The sequence below is a fragment of the Ranitomeya variabilis genome, chromosome 4, assembly GCF_051348905.1.
Source record: "Ranitomeya variabilis isolate aRanVar5 chromosome 4, aRanVar5.hap1, whole genome shotgun sequence".
In the NCBI taxonomy this organism is placed as follows: Eukaryota; Metazoa; Chordata; class Amphibia; order Anura; family Dendrobatidae; genus Ranitomeya; species Ranitomeya variabilis.
The window spans coordinates 210,068,289-210,082,498 of record NC_135235.1 but is presented as its reverse complement, the minus strand read 5'-3'; the positions used below and the strand labels follow the sequence as shown (position 1 = coordinate 210,082,498).

General features: G+C 46.1%; 1 protein-coding gene across 10 annotated transcripts in view; it reads right to left on the bottom strand.

Annotated features, from left to right (window-relative positions):
* Positions 1-13,601, bottom strand: part of SYT3 (synaptotagmin 3) — a 255,817-nt gene extending 242,216 nt beyond the window's left edge. The window contains exons 1-3 of one of the 10 annotated variants that reach the window (XM_077259820.1): positions 13,367-13,594; positions 12,999-13,032; positions 11,887-11,961 (exon numbers count right to left, since the gene is read on the bottom strand). Coding sequence is in view for 3 of the 10 variants with exons in the window: in XM_077259812.1 (XP_077115927.1) it covers positions 11,887-11,961; positions 13,367-13,575 (284 nt within the window). In the remaining 7 variants the exon portion in view is untranslated. Of the gene's footprint in view, positions 1-11,886; positions 11,962-12,223; positions 12,296-12,496; positions 12,671-12,998; positions 13,309-13,366 lie in introns of those variants that run through there. The other 9 variants (XM_077259819.1, XM_077259822.1, XM_077259812.1 and 6 more) reach the window with 9 other exon arrangements.
* Between the last annotated feature and the right edge of the window lie 609 nt (positions 13,602-14,210).

Genomic DNA, 14,210 nt, shown 5'->3' with positions numbered 1-14,210 from the left:
CCTTTGGCAGGTAACCTTACATGCAACACATTCTGCCTCCAGGCCAGAAGGGAGAGCTCTACACCCGACTTTAGGAGAGCTGCTCTCTCTGGTCGGGAGGATGAGTCAGTTGCTAGGCAGTTGCTAGGCAGAGAAGCAGACAGTTGACAGTTGGTAGCAGACAGTGAAGGAGGACAGAGGTACTTAGGAGCTAGAGAAAGACTGCTATTGGGCCTCTCTAAGCTGAGCGCAGAAACCTGGTACCGAGAGCCCGAGGCTGAGGGGTACTGCAAGCCCCATGGCAGAACCAGAGGGCAGGAAACTAAAATGGACTTGCCCACATAATACCTGAGGTACAGCAGCAATCAGAGTCCAGAGTCCCCGTGAACAGAGACCCAAAAGACACTGCTCAAGTTGTCTACCATGCAGGTACTGTCCCTGGACAGGGAAGAAAGAGGGCCTTGTTAGAGAGCTACAGGCAGCAAGGGACCACAGACCATCGTATAGTGGAAGGCTCCCAAACTCACCTGTCAAGGTGATTTCCACCTGTCTTCAGGCTGCCTGGACTCCAGCTACACCTGTTACCAGTACCCTGGACTGAGGCTGCATACCATCACAGTAAATCAGGTAAAGACTGCAACCCTGTGTCCTCCAATTATTTGCAGCATTCACCATCCCGGCCAAATACATCGGGAGCCCTGGGGACCTACTTCACCTGTGGGAAGTTATACCATCCCTAACATCACCCCAGAGGACCCCTTTAAGCAGTGCCAGTCCCCACTGACCGAATACCACAGGTGGCGTCACGAACTTTCCTAATTTCAAAAACCCCTTTAAAGACCATCCCTTTAACAAGGGTGCCCAGGGCCACAGACCAGGTCACCGCCGCCGTCACATGTCCCTTTAAGTACCGGACCCGATACCGAGTATTCTACGGCCCTGGCGGGCATTTCACTAGCATCCAACATCACACCACTCCAGGCCAGGGGATATGGGTGGACCCTATTGAGGGTGGAAGGGGGAACTAGGTAGAGGGTGTGGGTGGAGAGAGTGAGAGTTAGAGGCGGAGTTAGTCAGCGAGTTAGTAAAGAGTTGGTGGGGAGGAGTGTTGTGATTTTGCTTTTTGCTCCCTCTAGTGGTCATTAGTGATTTGACTCTGGAGCGTCTGTCTTTTCCTATATCCTCACCTGGGCCGTTAGTTCAGGGGCGTTGCTATATAAGCTCCCTGGACCTTCAGTTCAATGCCTGGCATCGTTGAAATCAGAGCTAATCTGTTGTGCTCTTGTCCTCTGATCCTGGTTCCTGTTTTTCAAGCTAAGTCTGCTTCTTTGCTTTTTGCTTTTGTTTTGTTTGGTATTTTTGTCCAGCTTGTTCCTATCTGTATCCTGACCTTTGCTGGAAGCTCTAGGGGGCTGGTGTTCTCCCCCCGGACCGTTAGACGGTTCGGGGGTTCTTGAATCTCCAGCGTGGATTTTTATAGGGTTTTTGTTGACCAGATAAGTTATCTTGCTATATTCTGCTATTAGTAAGCTGGCCTCTCTTTGCTGAACCTGGTTCATTTCTGTGTTTGTCATTTCCTCTTACCTCACCGTTATTATTTGTGGGGGGCTTGTATCTTGCTTTGGGGTCCCTTTCTCTGGAGGCAAGAGAGGTCTTTGTTTTCTTCTCCTAGGGGTAGTTAGATTCTCCGGCTGGCGCGAGTCATCTAGCGATCACCGTAGGCATGATCCCCGGCTACTTCTAGTGTTGGCGTTAGGAGTAGCTATTTGGTCAACCCAGTTACCACAGCCCTATGAGCTGGATTTTTGTATCTTGCAGACTTACACGTTCCTCTGAGACCCTGTCCACTGGGGTCATAACAGTATGCCAGGCCAGTATTAAATGTTTAATGCATTGCAGAAGTGGGATTATAAGAAAGAAAATTTTGAGTTTTTTTTTTTCCCTCTCTCATTTTTTTTTTTTTTCTTTTCCCCTTTACCTCAGAGTGGCTTAAGCTTGCTGCAGACATGAATGTCCAGACCTTGATTACAAGTGTGGACCAGCTTGCCGCTCGTGTGCAGGGTATACAAGATTATGTTACCAGAAATCCTAGGTCTGAACCCAAGATTCCGATTCCTGAACTGTTTTCAGGAGACCGATTTAAGTTTAGGAATTTCAGGAATAATTGTAAATTATTTTTGTCCCTGAAACCTTGTTCGTCTGGAGACTCTGCTCAACAAGTAAAAATTGTTATTTCATTCTTACGGGGTGACCCTCAGGATTGGGCTTTTTCGTTGGCGCCAGGAGATCCGGCATTGGCTGATATTGATGCCTTTTTTCTGGCGCTCGGTTTACTTTATGAGGAACCCAATCTTGAGATTCAGGCAGAGAAAGCCTTGCTGGCTATGTCTCAGGGCCAGGACGAGGCTGAGGTGTATTGCCAAAAATTTCGGAAATGGTCCGTGCTGACACATTGGAACGAGTGTGCACTGGCCGCTAATTTTAGAAATGGCCTTTCTGAGGCCATTAAGAATGTTATGGTGGGTTTTCCCATTCCCACAGGTCTGAATGATACCATGTCCCTGGCTATTCAAATTGACCGGCGGTTGCGGGAGCGCAAAACCGCAAATTCCCTCATGTTGTTGTCTGAACAGACACCTGATGTGATGCAATGTGATAGAAAAACCGCAAATTCCCTCATGGTGTTGTCTGAACGGACACCTGATTTGATGCAATGTGATAGAATCCTGACTAGAAATGAGAGGAAAATTCATAGACGCCGGAATGGCTTGTGCTACTACTGTGGTGATTCTACACATGTTATCTCAGCATGCTCTAAACGTATATCTAAGGTTGTTAGTCTTGTCACCGTTGGTAATTTGCATCCTAAGTTTATTCTGTCTGTAACTTTGATTTGCTCACTGTCATCTTATCCTGTCATGGCGTTTGTAGATTCGGGTGCTGCCCTGAGTCTTATGGATCTCTCATTTGCTAAGCGCTGTGGTTTTATTCTTGAACCATTAGAAAATCCTATCCCTCTTAGGGGTATTGATGCTACGCCATTGGCAGAAAATAAGCCGCAGTATTGGACACAGGTTACCATGTGCATGACTCCTGAACACCGCGAGGTGATACGTTTTCTCGTTCTACATAAAATGCATGATTTGGTTGTTTTGGGGCTGCCATGGTTACAGACCCATAATCCAGTCCTTGACTGGAAGGCTATGTCAGTGTCTAGTTGGGGCTGTCGTGGTATTCATGAGGATTCCCTGCCTGTGTCTATTGCTTCTTCTACGCCTTCGGAAGTTCCGGAGTACTTGTCTGATTATCAGGATGTCTTTAGCGAGTCCAGGTCCAGTGCATTGCCTCCTCATAGGGAATGTGACTGTGCAATAGATTTGATTCCAGGCAGTAAATTTCCTAAGGGAAGACTGTTTAATCTGTCGATACCTGAACATACCGCTATGCGTTCATATATCAAGGAGTCTCTGGAGAAAGGACACATCCGTCCGTCTTCTTCCCCTCTTGGTGCGGGATTCTTTTTTGTGGCTAAAAAGGACGGATCTTTGAGGCCTTGTATTGACTATCGGCTTTTAAATAAGATCACTGTCAAATTTCAGTATCCTTTGCCGCTGTTGTCTGACTTGTTTGCCCGGATTAAAGGTGCCAAGTGGTTTACCAAGATAGACCTTCGTGGTGCGTACAACCTTGTGCGCATTAAGCAAGGGGATGAATGGAAAACCGCATTCAATACGCCCGAAGGTCATTTTGAGTACTTGGTGATGCCTTTTGGGCTCTCTAATGCCCCTTCAGTTTTTCAGTACTTTATGCATTACATTTTCCGGAACTATCTGGATAAATTTCTGATCGTTTATCTGGATGATATTCTGGTTTTTTTCTGATAATTGGGACTCGCATGTGGAGCAGGTCAGGATGGTCTTTAAAATTTTGCGTGAAAATTCTTTGTTTGTCAAGGGCTCAAAGTGTCTTTTTGGTGTACAGAAGGTTCCCTTTTTGGGGTTCATTTTTTCCCCTTCTGCTGTGGAGATGGACCCAGTCAAGGTCCGAGCTATTCTTGATTGGACTCAGCCCTCGTCAGTTAAGAGTCTTCAGAAGTTCTTGGGTTTCGCTAACTTCTACCGTCGTTTTATCGCTAACTTTTCTAGCATTGTGAAACCTTTGACGGATATGACCAAGAAGGGCTCCGATGTGGTTAATTGGGCTCCTGCTGCCGTGGAGGCTTTCCAGGAGTTGAAACGTCGGTTTACTTCGGCGCCTGTTTTGTGCCAGCCTGATGTCTCGCTTCCCTTTCAAGTTGAGGTGGATGCTTCAGAGATTGGAGCAGGGGCCGTTTTGTCGCAGAGAGGCCCTGGTTGCTCTGTTATGAGACCTTGCGCCTTTTTCTCTAGGAAGTTTTCGCCTGCGGAGCGAAATTATGATGTGGGCAATCGGGAGTTGTTGGCCATGAAATGGGCATTTGAGGAGTGGCGTCATTGGCTCGAGGGTGCTAAGCATCGTGTGGTGGTCTTGACTGATCACAAAAATCTGATGTATCTCGAGTCTGCTAAACGCCTGAATCCTAGACAGGCCCGCTGGTCATTGTTTTTCTCCCGATTTGACTTTGTTGTCTCGTATTTACCAGGTTCAAAGAATGTGAAGGCCGATGCTCTTTCCAGGAGCTTTGTGCCTGATGCTCCTGGAGTCGCTGAACCTGTTGGTATTCTTAAGGATGGTATTATCTTGTCAGCTATTTCTCCTGATCTGCGACGTGTGTTGCAGAGATTTCAGGCTGATAGGCCTGATTCTTGTCCACCTGACAGACTGTTTGTGCCTGATAAGTGGACCAGCAGAGTCATTTCCGAGGTTCATTCCTCGGTGTTGGCAGGTCACCCAGGAATTTTTGGCACCAGAGATCTGGTGGCCAGATCCTTTTGGTGGCCTTCCTTGTCTAGGGATGTGCGGTCATTTGTACAGTCCTGTGGGACTTGTGCTCGAGCTAAGCCTTGCTGTTCTCGTGCCAGCGGGTTGCTCTTGCCCTTGCCTGTCCCTAAGAGACCTTGGACACATATCTCCATGGATTTCATTTCTGATCTTCCGGTGTCTCAGGGCATGTCTGTTATCTGGGTGATATGTGATCGCTTCTCCAAGATGGTCCATTTGGTTCCTTTGCCTAAACTGCCTTCCTCTTCCGATCTGGTTCCTGTGTTTTTCCAGAACGTGGTTCGTTTGCACGGCATCCCTGAGAATATTGTGTCAGACAGAGGATCCCAGTTCATTTCCAGATTCTGGCGATCCTTTTGTAGTAGGATGGGCATTGACTTGTCGTTTTCGTCTGCTTTCCATCCTCAGACTAATGGACAGACGGAGCGAACTAATCAGACTTTGGAGGCTTATTTGAGGTGTTTTGTCTCTGCTGATCAGGACGATTGGGTGACCTTCTTGCCGTTAGCTGAGTTTGCCCTTAATAATCGGGCTAGTTCCGCCACCTTGGTTTCGCCGTTTTTCTGCAACTCTGGTTTCCACCCTTGTTTTTCTTCGGGTCATGTGGAACCTTCTGACTGCCCTGGGGTGGATTCTGTGGTGGATAGGTTGCAGCGGATCTGGAATCTTGTGGTGGACAACTTGAAGTTGTCACAGGAGAGGGCTCAGCGCTTTGCCAACCGCCGCCGCGGTGTGGGTCCCCGACTACGTGTTGGGGATTTGGTGTGGCTTTCTTCCCGCTTTGTTCCTATGAAGGTTTCCTCTCCCAAATTTAAACCTTGTTTTATTGGTCCTTACAAGATATTGGAAATTCTTAATCCTGTATCCTTTCGCCTGGATCTACCTGTGTCGTTTGCTATCCACAACGTGTTTCATAGGTCCTTGTTGCGGCGGTACGTTGTGCCTGTGGTTCCTTCTGCTGAGCCTCCTGCTCCGGTGTTGGTTGAGGGCGAGTTGGAGTACGTGGTGGAGAAGATCTTGGATTCTCGTCTCTCCAGGTGGAGGCTTCAGTACCTGGTCAAGTGGAAGGGCTATGGTCAGGAAGATAATTCCTGGGTGGTCGCCTCTGTTGTTCATGCGGCCGATTTAGTTCGTGCCTTTCACGCCGCTCATCCTGATCGCCCTGGTGGTCGTGGTGAGGGTTCGGTGACCCCTCACTAAGGGGGGGGTACTGTTGTGATTTTGCTTTTTGCTCCCTCTAGTGGTCATTAGTGATTTGACTCTGGAGCGTCTGTCTTTTCCTATATCCTCACCTGGGCCGTTAGTTCAGGGGCGTTGCTATATAAGCTCCCTGGACCTTCAGTTCAATGCCTGGCATCGTTGAAATCAGAGCTAATCTGTTGTGCTCTTGTCCTCTGATCCTGGTTCCTGTTTTTCAAGCTAAGTCTGCTTCTTTGCTTTTTGATTTTGTTTTGTTTGGTATTTTTGTCCAGCTTGTTCCTATCTGTATCCTGACCTTTGCTGGAAGCTCTAGGGGGCTGGTGTTCTCCCCCCGGACCGTTAGACGGTTTGGGGGTTCTTGAATCTCCAGCGTGGATTTTTATAGGGTTTTTGTTGACCAGATAAGTTATCTTGCTATATTCTGCTATTAGTAAGCTGGCCTCTCTTTGCTGAACCTGGTTCATTTCTGTGTTTGTCATTTCCTCTTACCTCACCGTTATTATTTGTGGGGGGCTTGTATCTTGCTTTGGGGTCCCTTTCTCTGGAGGCAAGAGAGGTCTTTGTTTTCTTCTCCTAGGGGTAGTTAGATTCTCCGGCTGGCGCGAGTCATCTAGCGATCACCGTAGGCATGATCCCCGGCTACTTCTAGTGTTGGCGTTAGGAGTAGCTATTTGGTCAACCCAGTTACCACAGCCCTATGAGCTGGATTTTTGTATCTTGCAGACTTACACGTTCCTCTGAGACCCTGTCCACTGGGGTCATAACAGAGGAGTGAAGGAGAGCAGACGAGGAGAGAGAAGCTCCTGAGAGAAGGAGGGAAGGGGTCCTAGGGGCAAGGGAAGTGAGCAATCCACCCTGGGAGCTTGAATCCATGCCAACCGTGGTCGGGTGGAAGGACCAGGTCGCAGTGGGGGAACTGGCCCCCAGACTAGTGGAGGAACTACAATGCTCAGCTAGCAAGCCGGAGGCTGTGGTATCTGTATGTGTCACAGTCACATCCATACACACTCGGTGAAAAGGCAGCCACATAAGATCAAGGGGACCAGGAGGACGTCAACCGACAGGATCCGAGGCTGCTGGCTTGGGACACTATGTGTGAGGCGCAAGGCAGTAGGGCAAAGCCAGTGCAGAGAGATGGCCAGGGAAGGCACATAAGAAAGGGAGTCTCGGGAACGTGAACCCCAAATTACCTGAGAGCTGGCTGGACCACACACCCGGAGGACACAGCAACCAACTGGGGACTGTACCTAAAGGCCCCGTCTCACTTAGCGAGATCGCTAGCGAGATCGCTACTGAGTCACAAGTTTTGTGACGCAACAGCGACCTCAGTAGCGATCTCGCTATGTGTGACACGTACCAGCGATCAGGCCCCTGCTGTGAGATCGCTGGTCGTGTCGGAATGGCCTGGGCCATTTTTTGATCGTTGAGGTCCCGCTGACATCGCTGAATCGGTGTGTGTGACACCGATCCAGCGATGTCTTCACTGGTAACCAGGGTAAACATCGGGTTACTAAGCGCAGGGCCGCGCTTAGTAACCCGATGTTTACCCTGGTTACCAAAAAAAAACAAAACAGTACATACTCACCATCTGATGTCCGTCAGGTCCCTTGCCGTCTGCTTCCTGCTCTGACTGACTGCCGGCCGGAAAGTGAGAGCACAGCACAGCAGTGACGTCACCGCTGCGCTCTGCTCTCACTGTACGGCGGCACTCAGTCAGAGCAGGAAGCAGACGGCAAGGGACCTGACGGACATCAGATGGTGAGTATGTAGTGTTTGTTTTTTTTGGTAACCAGGGTAAACATCGGGTTACTAAGCGCGGCCCTGCGCTTAGTAACCCGATGTTTACCCTGGTTACCCGGGTGCTGCAGGGGGACTTCGGCATCGTTGAAGACAGTTTCAACGATGCCGAAGTCGTTCCCCTGATCGTTGGTCGCTGGAGAGAGCTGTCTGTGTGACAGCTCCCCAGCGACCACACAGCGACTTACCAACGATCACGGCCAGGTCGTATCGCTGGTCGTGATCGTTGGTAAATCGCTATGTGTGACGGGGCCTTAAGAACTGTGAGTAAAGTGTGAAACTGCACCCTGCTGTGTCCTCAGAATTATTTACTGAGTCACCTGCCCTGCACTACAACATTCACCACCATTGACTTTAACTCTATAACTGCTCTGGGGCCTAGCTCTACCCATGGACAGCTGTAACACCTCTGCTGCATCACCAACTGCCCCAGTGGACCTGAACCGCAGCATTGGCCATTTCCTTATTGCAGAACACTACGGGTGGCGTCTCGAACTAATCCCCTATAAACTTTATTCCCCCTTCATTCCCATTTTATTGGATGCCCAGGGCCATGGATCGGGTCACTGCTGCCGTGCCAACCCCCGAAGAACCGTCAGACCCGGTCCAGGTACCTCACGGCCCTGGTGGGCGATCCATCTGCAGTTACTCTATGTGACTTGTGATGTGTTTGCAGACTTGTGAATGCTCACATTGTGCACACTGATGGAGTCAGGAGTGTGTGATATATAGTAAATAATTAGCCACTCAACTTATTCGTGGTTGTAGCTTAGAAAAGTTTTTTTATTGCAGTCCAAAATAAAACGTTTCGGTCAACACGAGACCTTCTTCAGTAAACTGCGTTCAAAATTTATACAAAAAAGAATAATAAGATACATAACTATGTATACAACAATAGGTATCATGAACAAAAAAAATCAAAAAATCTCATAACAAATAGGTGCATGGTGGTGGAGGTGAGGATCGGAACAATAAGGATAGGAGAGAAGGAGTATCTTACATACCCTACTGCTCAAGTGGTAAGTATAGCAGGTGTCCCTGTACATCAATTGGGTCCAAATATATGGGGTACAGCCCTAAGTGACCTAACGGGAGAGTAATCACCCTAAAGACATAAAAATAAAAAACTATGGAATAGGATATACATGAGTAACGTAAAGAATGTACTGATGTTGGTATACTAACCAGTCATTGTTATGCGTCTAATGTGACATGAAGGCCAAAAGCTCCAAATTTATATTGTGTCAATAACTGTAATGAAGCATATGAACATAGGTAACTGTCAACCCTAATGTGAGGGTGATATAAAGATAGAAAACATATCCGTAACCTAATACGAACAGCTAAGCGTGGATGGTGCCGGTATAACTATACGTCTGATGTGACTTAAAGGCAAGTGGCTTCAGATTTTGCTGGAAAAAAGCATAAAAAAAATAATAATAATAAAGGAGTGTGTGATAGGCACAGTCCAACTAGATAGGTGCAGTCTAGTTGGAATGTGGCCAGGAGTATGCATATCCCATACTTGCGGTCACATGACCATCCGCTCCCAGCACCAGAGAATCCTGACAGCACGCGATGTGAGTATTCCCAAGTCTGAAGTTACATAGTGTGACTGCAGACTTTTAACTTAAGACTGGACAACTCCTTTAGGCTGGTAGGTTTTGCCATCACATATTCTGCAGATACCATTATATCAGTATCTCCAAACCTGCCACTTCCCTACATATCAGCATTGAAAATCATTGTCCTATGTATTTCCCATTATCCCAGCTATAAAAAAAAGGATGCTCCGCACTCCCAATAATAAGCCCCTCTTGATGAACCGGCTCCTCTGTGTTTTTCTGCTGCTGTAATTGGTTAACGATTACAAATGTATCACTCTGCCAAAGAACAAAAGGCGGAAAATAGAACAATTTACACAAAAAAAAGGAATAAAGTCATCTTGTTTATGAAGCAAGGACACAAAAAGCCGGCGAAGAATCTCCAGACAAAAGACACATAATGTAAAACAAAAACCCTCCGCCTGACAACACACTAAACACATCTGTCAAAATAATCTGGGAATAATTCTTCAGTGCATTCATTCAGAAGCCGAAGCAAAGCTTACTCATTTGGATTAACAGAGATGACAGGACAAGAATACCCGGTCTACACCGAGGACTGAGTGCGGGAAACAGGAGAGCGCAGATGGAGCAGAGCTGAGTGCAGCCATTCACCGATTCCTCTGTGCACAGTGATTACTACTTGTGTCAGTAATTCCATCACTTCTGCCGAATAACAAAGAAATTACTCAGTGTCTACCACAGAAATAGGAGAGACGAGAATGAAGATGGAGCATTACCTAAAATCTCCGAGGTCAGATATCGGTAATCTGATAGATCTATGGATAGAGAGAAAGGTACGAGATAGATAGACAGGAAGATAGAGGGAGGGACGGAGAGACAGAATGTGATAGATGTGAAGACAGATATGTGAATGAAGGAAAGAGAAAGGAAGGAAGGCAGAGAAAGGAAGGAGACAGAGGAAGGACGGAAGGAAGGATAGGGAGAAAGAGAAAGGAAGAACAGAATGAATGGATGAAGGACAGAAAGAAAGAGAAAGGAAGGAGCAAAAGGAAAGAAATGAAGGAAAGAAAGGAAGGAAAAGAAGGAAGGAAAGGAAGGAAAGAGAAAGGATGGAAGGAAGAAAGAAAGAAAGAAAAGGACAAAAGAGAAAGGAAGGAAGGAGACAGGAAGGAAAGAAAGAGAAAGGATGGAAGGAAAGTAAAAGAAAGGGAAGGGAATGAAGGAAAGGAAGGAAGGAAAAGAAGGAAGGAAAGGAAAAAAGGGAAGGAAAAAAAAGGAAGGAAAGGTAGGTAGATGATAGATAGATAATAAATAGATAACAGATAGATATATAGATAATAGATAGATAGATAGATAGATAGATAGATAGATAATAGATCGATGATAGATAATAAATAGATAGATACTAGATAGATAGATAGATAGATACTAGATAGATAGATAGATAGATAGATAGATGATAGATAGATAATAGATAGATAGATTGATAGATGATAGATAGATAATAGAGAGATAATAGATAGATAATAAATAGATAGATAATAGATAGATAGATGGATAGATAATAGAGAGATAATAGATAGATAATAGATAGATTATAGATAGATAATAGATCGATGATAGATAATAAATAGATAGATACTAGATAGATAGATAGATAGATAGATAGATAGATAGATACTAGATAGATAGATAGATAGATAGATAGATAGATAGATAGATAGATAGATAGATAATAGAATATTGTTGGCAGAGCATGGATTCTATGCAGACCACTGACCTTGCCTATGGACAGTATTTCCAGCAGACATATAATGGATAGGCTTAAGGACTAAGCACCTTGTGTTACACTCAGAGCGGGCGGTTATTGCAGCTGACTGTTATACAGGAGATGATGGCTGACGCTATGTGTATCTGTCCATTTAGAAAATAGAGCATTGTGCGCTGATGGACCAGGCGGGATTGTGTTGACTATTGGCTTTTAGATAAAAACTCCTGAGCTACGATAAGCACAAAAGGGGTTTTCAGACTGTTGGGATTGGAGATGGCGAATGGGCTACAGGTTGCCGGTAATTGCCAGACAACATGGAATAATCCTACAGGTGCTATCAGCGCTGCCATTGGAAGCAGATGTCGGGGCGCCAGCTGTGGTCGCCTGCAGTGATTTGGGCTGTAATGGACGAAGTGAGCTGCATTTCAGCACCATGGGCAGCAATCTGCAGTCATGCAATACAAACACTCTACAGACCATAAAGCTTTGATCCCACCATGAGTTTTTGGAGAGTTTTTTTTTTTACGCTGCGCAATTTATTTTACTTAATGGGTGCAGAAAACCTGCAACATCAAAAACTCACCAAAAAAGCTAAACCTAAAAAAAAAAAAAAAATCATCGACAATCTAACAGACAGACAACTGATCATACCAGATCTGGTCGGAGGATATTATCACCCAGCTGCAACCACTGCACCAAAACGATAAAATCCTAAAAGCGATGGGACTGCATGAAAAATAAAAAATAAAATAAGAAAAAACAATGTAGCATGGAAAGAGTTAAACGACAATTTCAGCTCTGTTACAACTGTGCAAAATTAGGAAATACACAAGATTCCGAGTCATTCATTGCCTTTCCCAGGTGTCAGGACATCACAAAGTCTGTCTCCCCCTCCTCCCTATAGTAAACAGAGACCAAGAGTACACCCCCCCAGTCTCCTTAGCATGTCCAGCCAGCAATTAGAGAGTCCGTAATGTCATAGCCTTACCTTCACACTATATAGTCAGAAAGGAAGCTTTTTTTTTGCAAAATCTGACTGCACCTTGCCTATTCCGGCATGATTCTAGGGCAACAGGCAATGTGCAAATTTAGGTCACATCATTACATATGACTTCATCCATGTTTCAATTTTTGCACAGAGGGGGGAGGCATTACAGTAGGTCGCCAACAGGAGTAAGATGCAGCAAGGATTCCCCCATCATAGGAAACAATGCATAAATATGGTAACCCCCACCTCCTCTTCCCTTTCTCTCCTTTGTACCTTTTGTCAGTAAAGGATTAATCCTCTTGGAGATTTGACAGATGCTGAATGGGAGGTTGGGGGGAGAGTAGTAGCAGCAAAGAGCAGCAGCAGCAGCTCCTGCACCTGAAAGCAGCCTGGACTGTTCTGCTGCAGATTGAAGCTCCTGGTGCACATGTATTCTCTGCTATCATCACATCCTTATTGAATTAGACCCAGTACACTTTGTTATTAAAAAAAAACCGCAATGAAAATAGATGATTAATAAATAAATACAATAAATAAATACGACAAAAATAAACATAAAAAATAATAATAATAAATAAATAAAAATAATAATAGCAGCCTTGATGGCGGCAATGGGGATGACTCTGCCAGCCCCTCAGACTGAAGAGGGGGCTGATGGATTGGGGGGAGAAGCTTTCTGCCCCACCCCTATTAGAAACTGGAGGCACCATGCATTGGGTATGGGGAGGAATCCACATAATAGGCATTGACAGTGCTTGCAGTAGGTGCTGCTTACCTGCCAGTGCTTGCATTCTTTGAATGAGGCAGATCTGGATGAAGGATGCAAAAAAAAGAAATCATTCATCCCCTTCCTGTTGTAATTCGCCTAGTCACAGCCCTTCCAGGCTCATCCTCCCTCCCTCCCTTGTTCTGTAGTCCAGCTGCAGGAGAGTTTCTGGGTCACACAAGCCCCTGGATCCTGGTCCTGGATGGAGATGCTTGCTCCCAGTCTTGGCTTTGCAAGGCTTGTGAAAATCTGCCTTCCTCTTCCTCTCCCTCTGAGTTCCCCCCCTCCTCCTCCTCTTTCTCTCTCTCCTTGCTTCTCTGCCTCTCATTACTACTGCATGCTGAGAGGGAAAGAAGCCTGTCCTGGAATTCACTTACTCTGTTCTGTATGCTCCACAGCAGATAGATGGCAGCCAGGATCCTTCTGAAAGTGTCTGCAAGAAAATGGCCAAAAAAATGACTAAAGACAAGATCCAGGAGGAGGCAATGACCACTGCTGAGCTGCACTGTCCTCCTCCTCCCTCTGTGATAGATATGCACTGGAGATGGCTGCAGGGTTGTGGAGTGATGAATGCGGCCGGTGACATCCTCAGCACTGCTACATCCAGGGTCTGCTAGGGGAGGGTTTCTGGTGCAATGGATTGCAGCAGGATAGAGACACAACTCTGAAGACAGAGGAGGGAGAAGAAGAAGACACACAAAATAGCGATAAAGCCACAATGTGTCGCTGAGAGGAAAGAAGTGGAACAATGGATTTATTACTATTTACATAAATGTCGTTACGGCGCTGCGAAAACACCGGGACTCTGCCGGTCACCGCCTCTAATTGACTGGTGTGCATTGCCTTTATAAGATGAGGTTCTTCAGCAGCTGCAACGTGCCTTACATAAATCAGTGTTTTCGCTGCTGCAGAACCTCATAGTATACACCTCAGCTGCTGCAGAACTTCATAATAAACCTCAGCTGCTGCAGAACATCATAATACACCTCAGCTGCAGAAGAACCTCATAGTATAAACCTTAGCTTCTGCAGAACCTCATAGTATACACTTCAGGTGCTGCAGAACTTCATAATACACCTCAGCTGCTGCAGAACCGCATAATACACCTCAGCTGCTACAGAGCCTCATAATACACCTCAGCTTCTGCAGAACCTCATAATACACCTCAGCTGCTGCAGAACCTCATAATACACCTTAGCTGCTGCAGAAGCTCATAATACA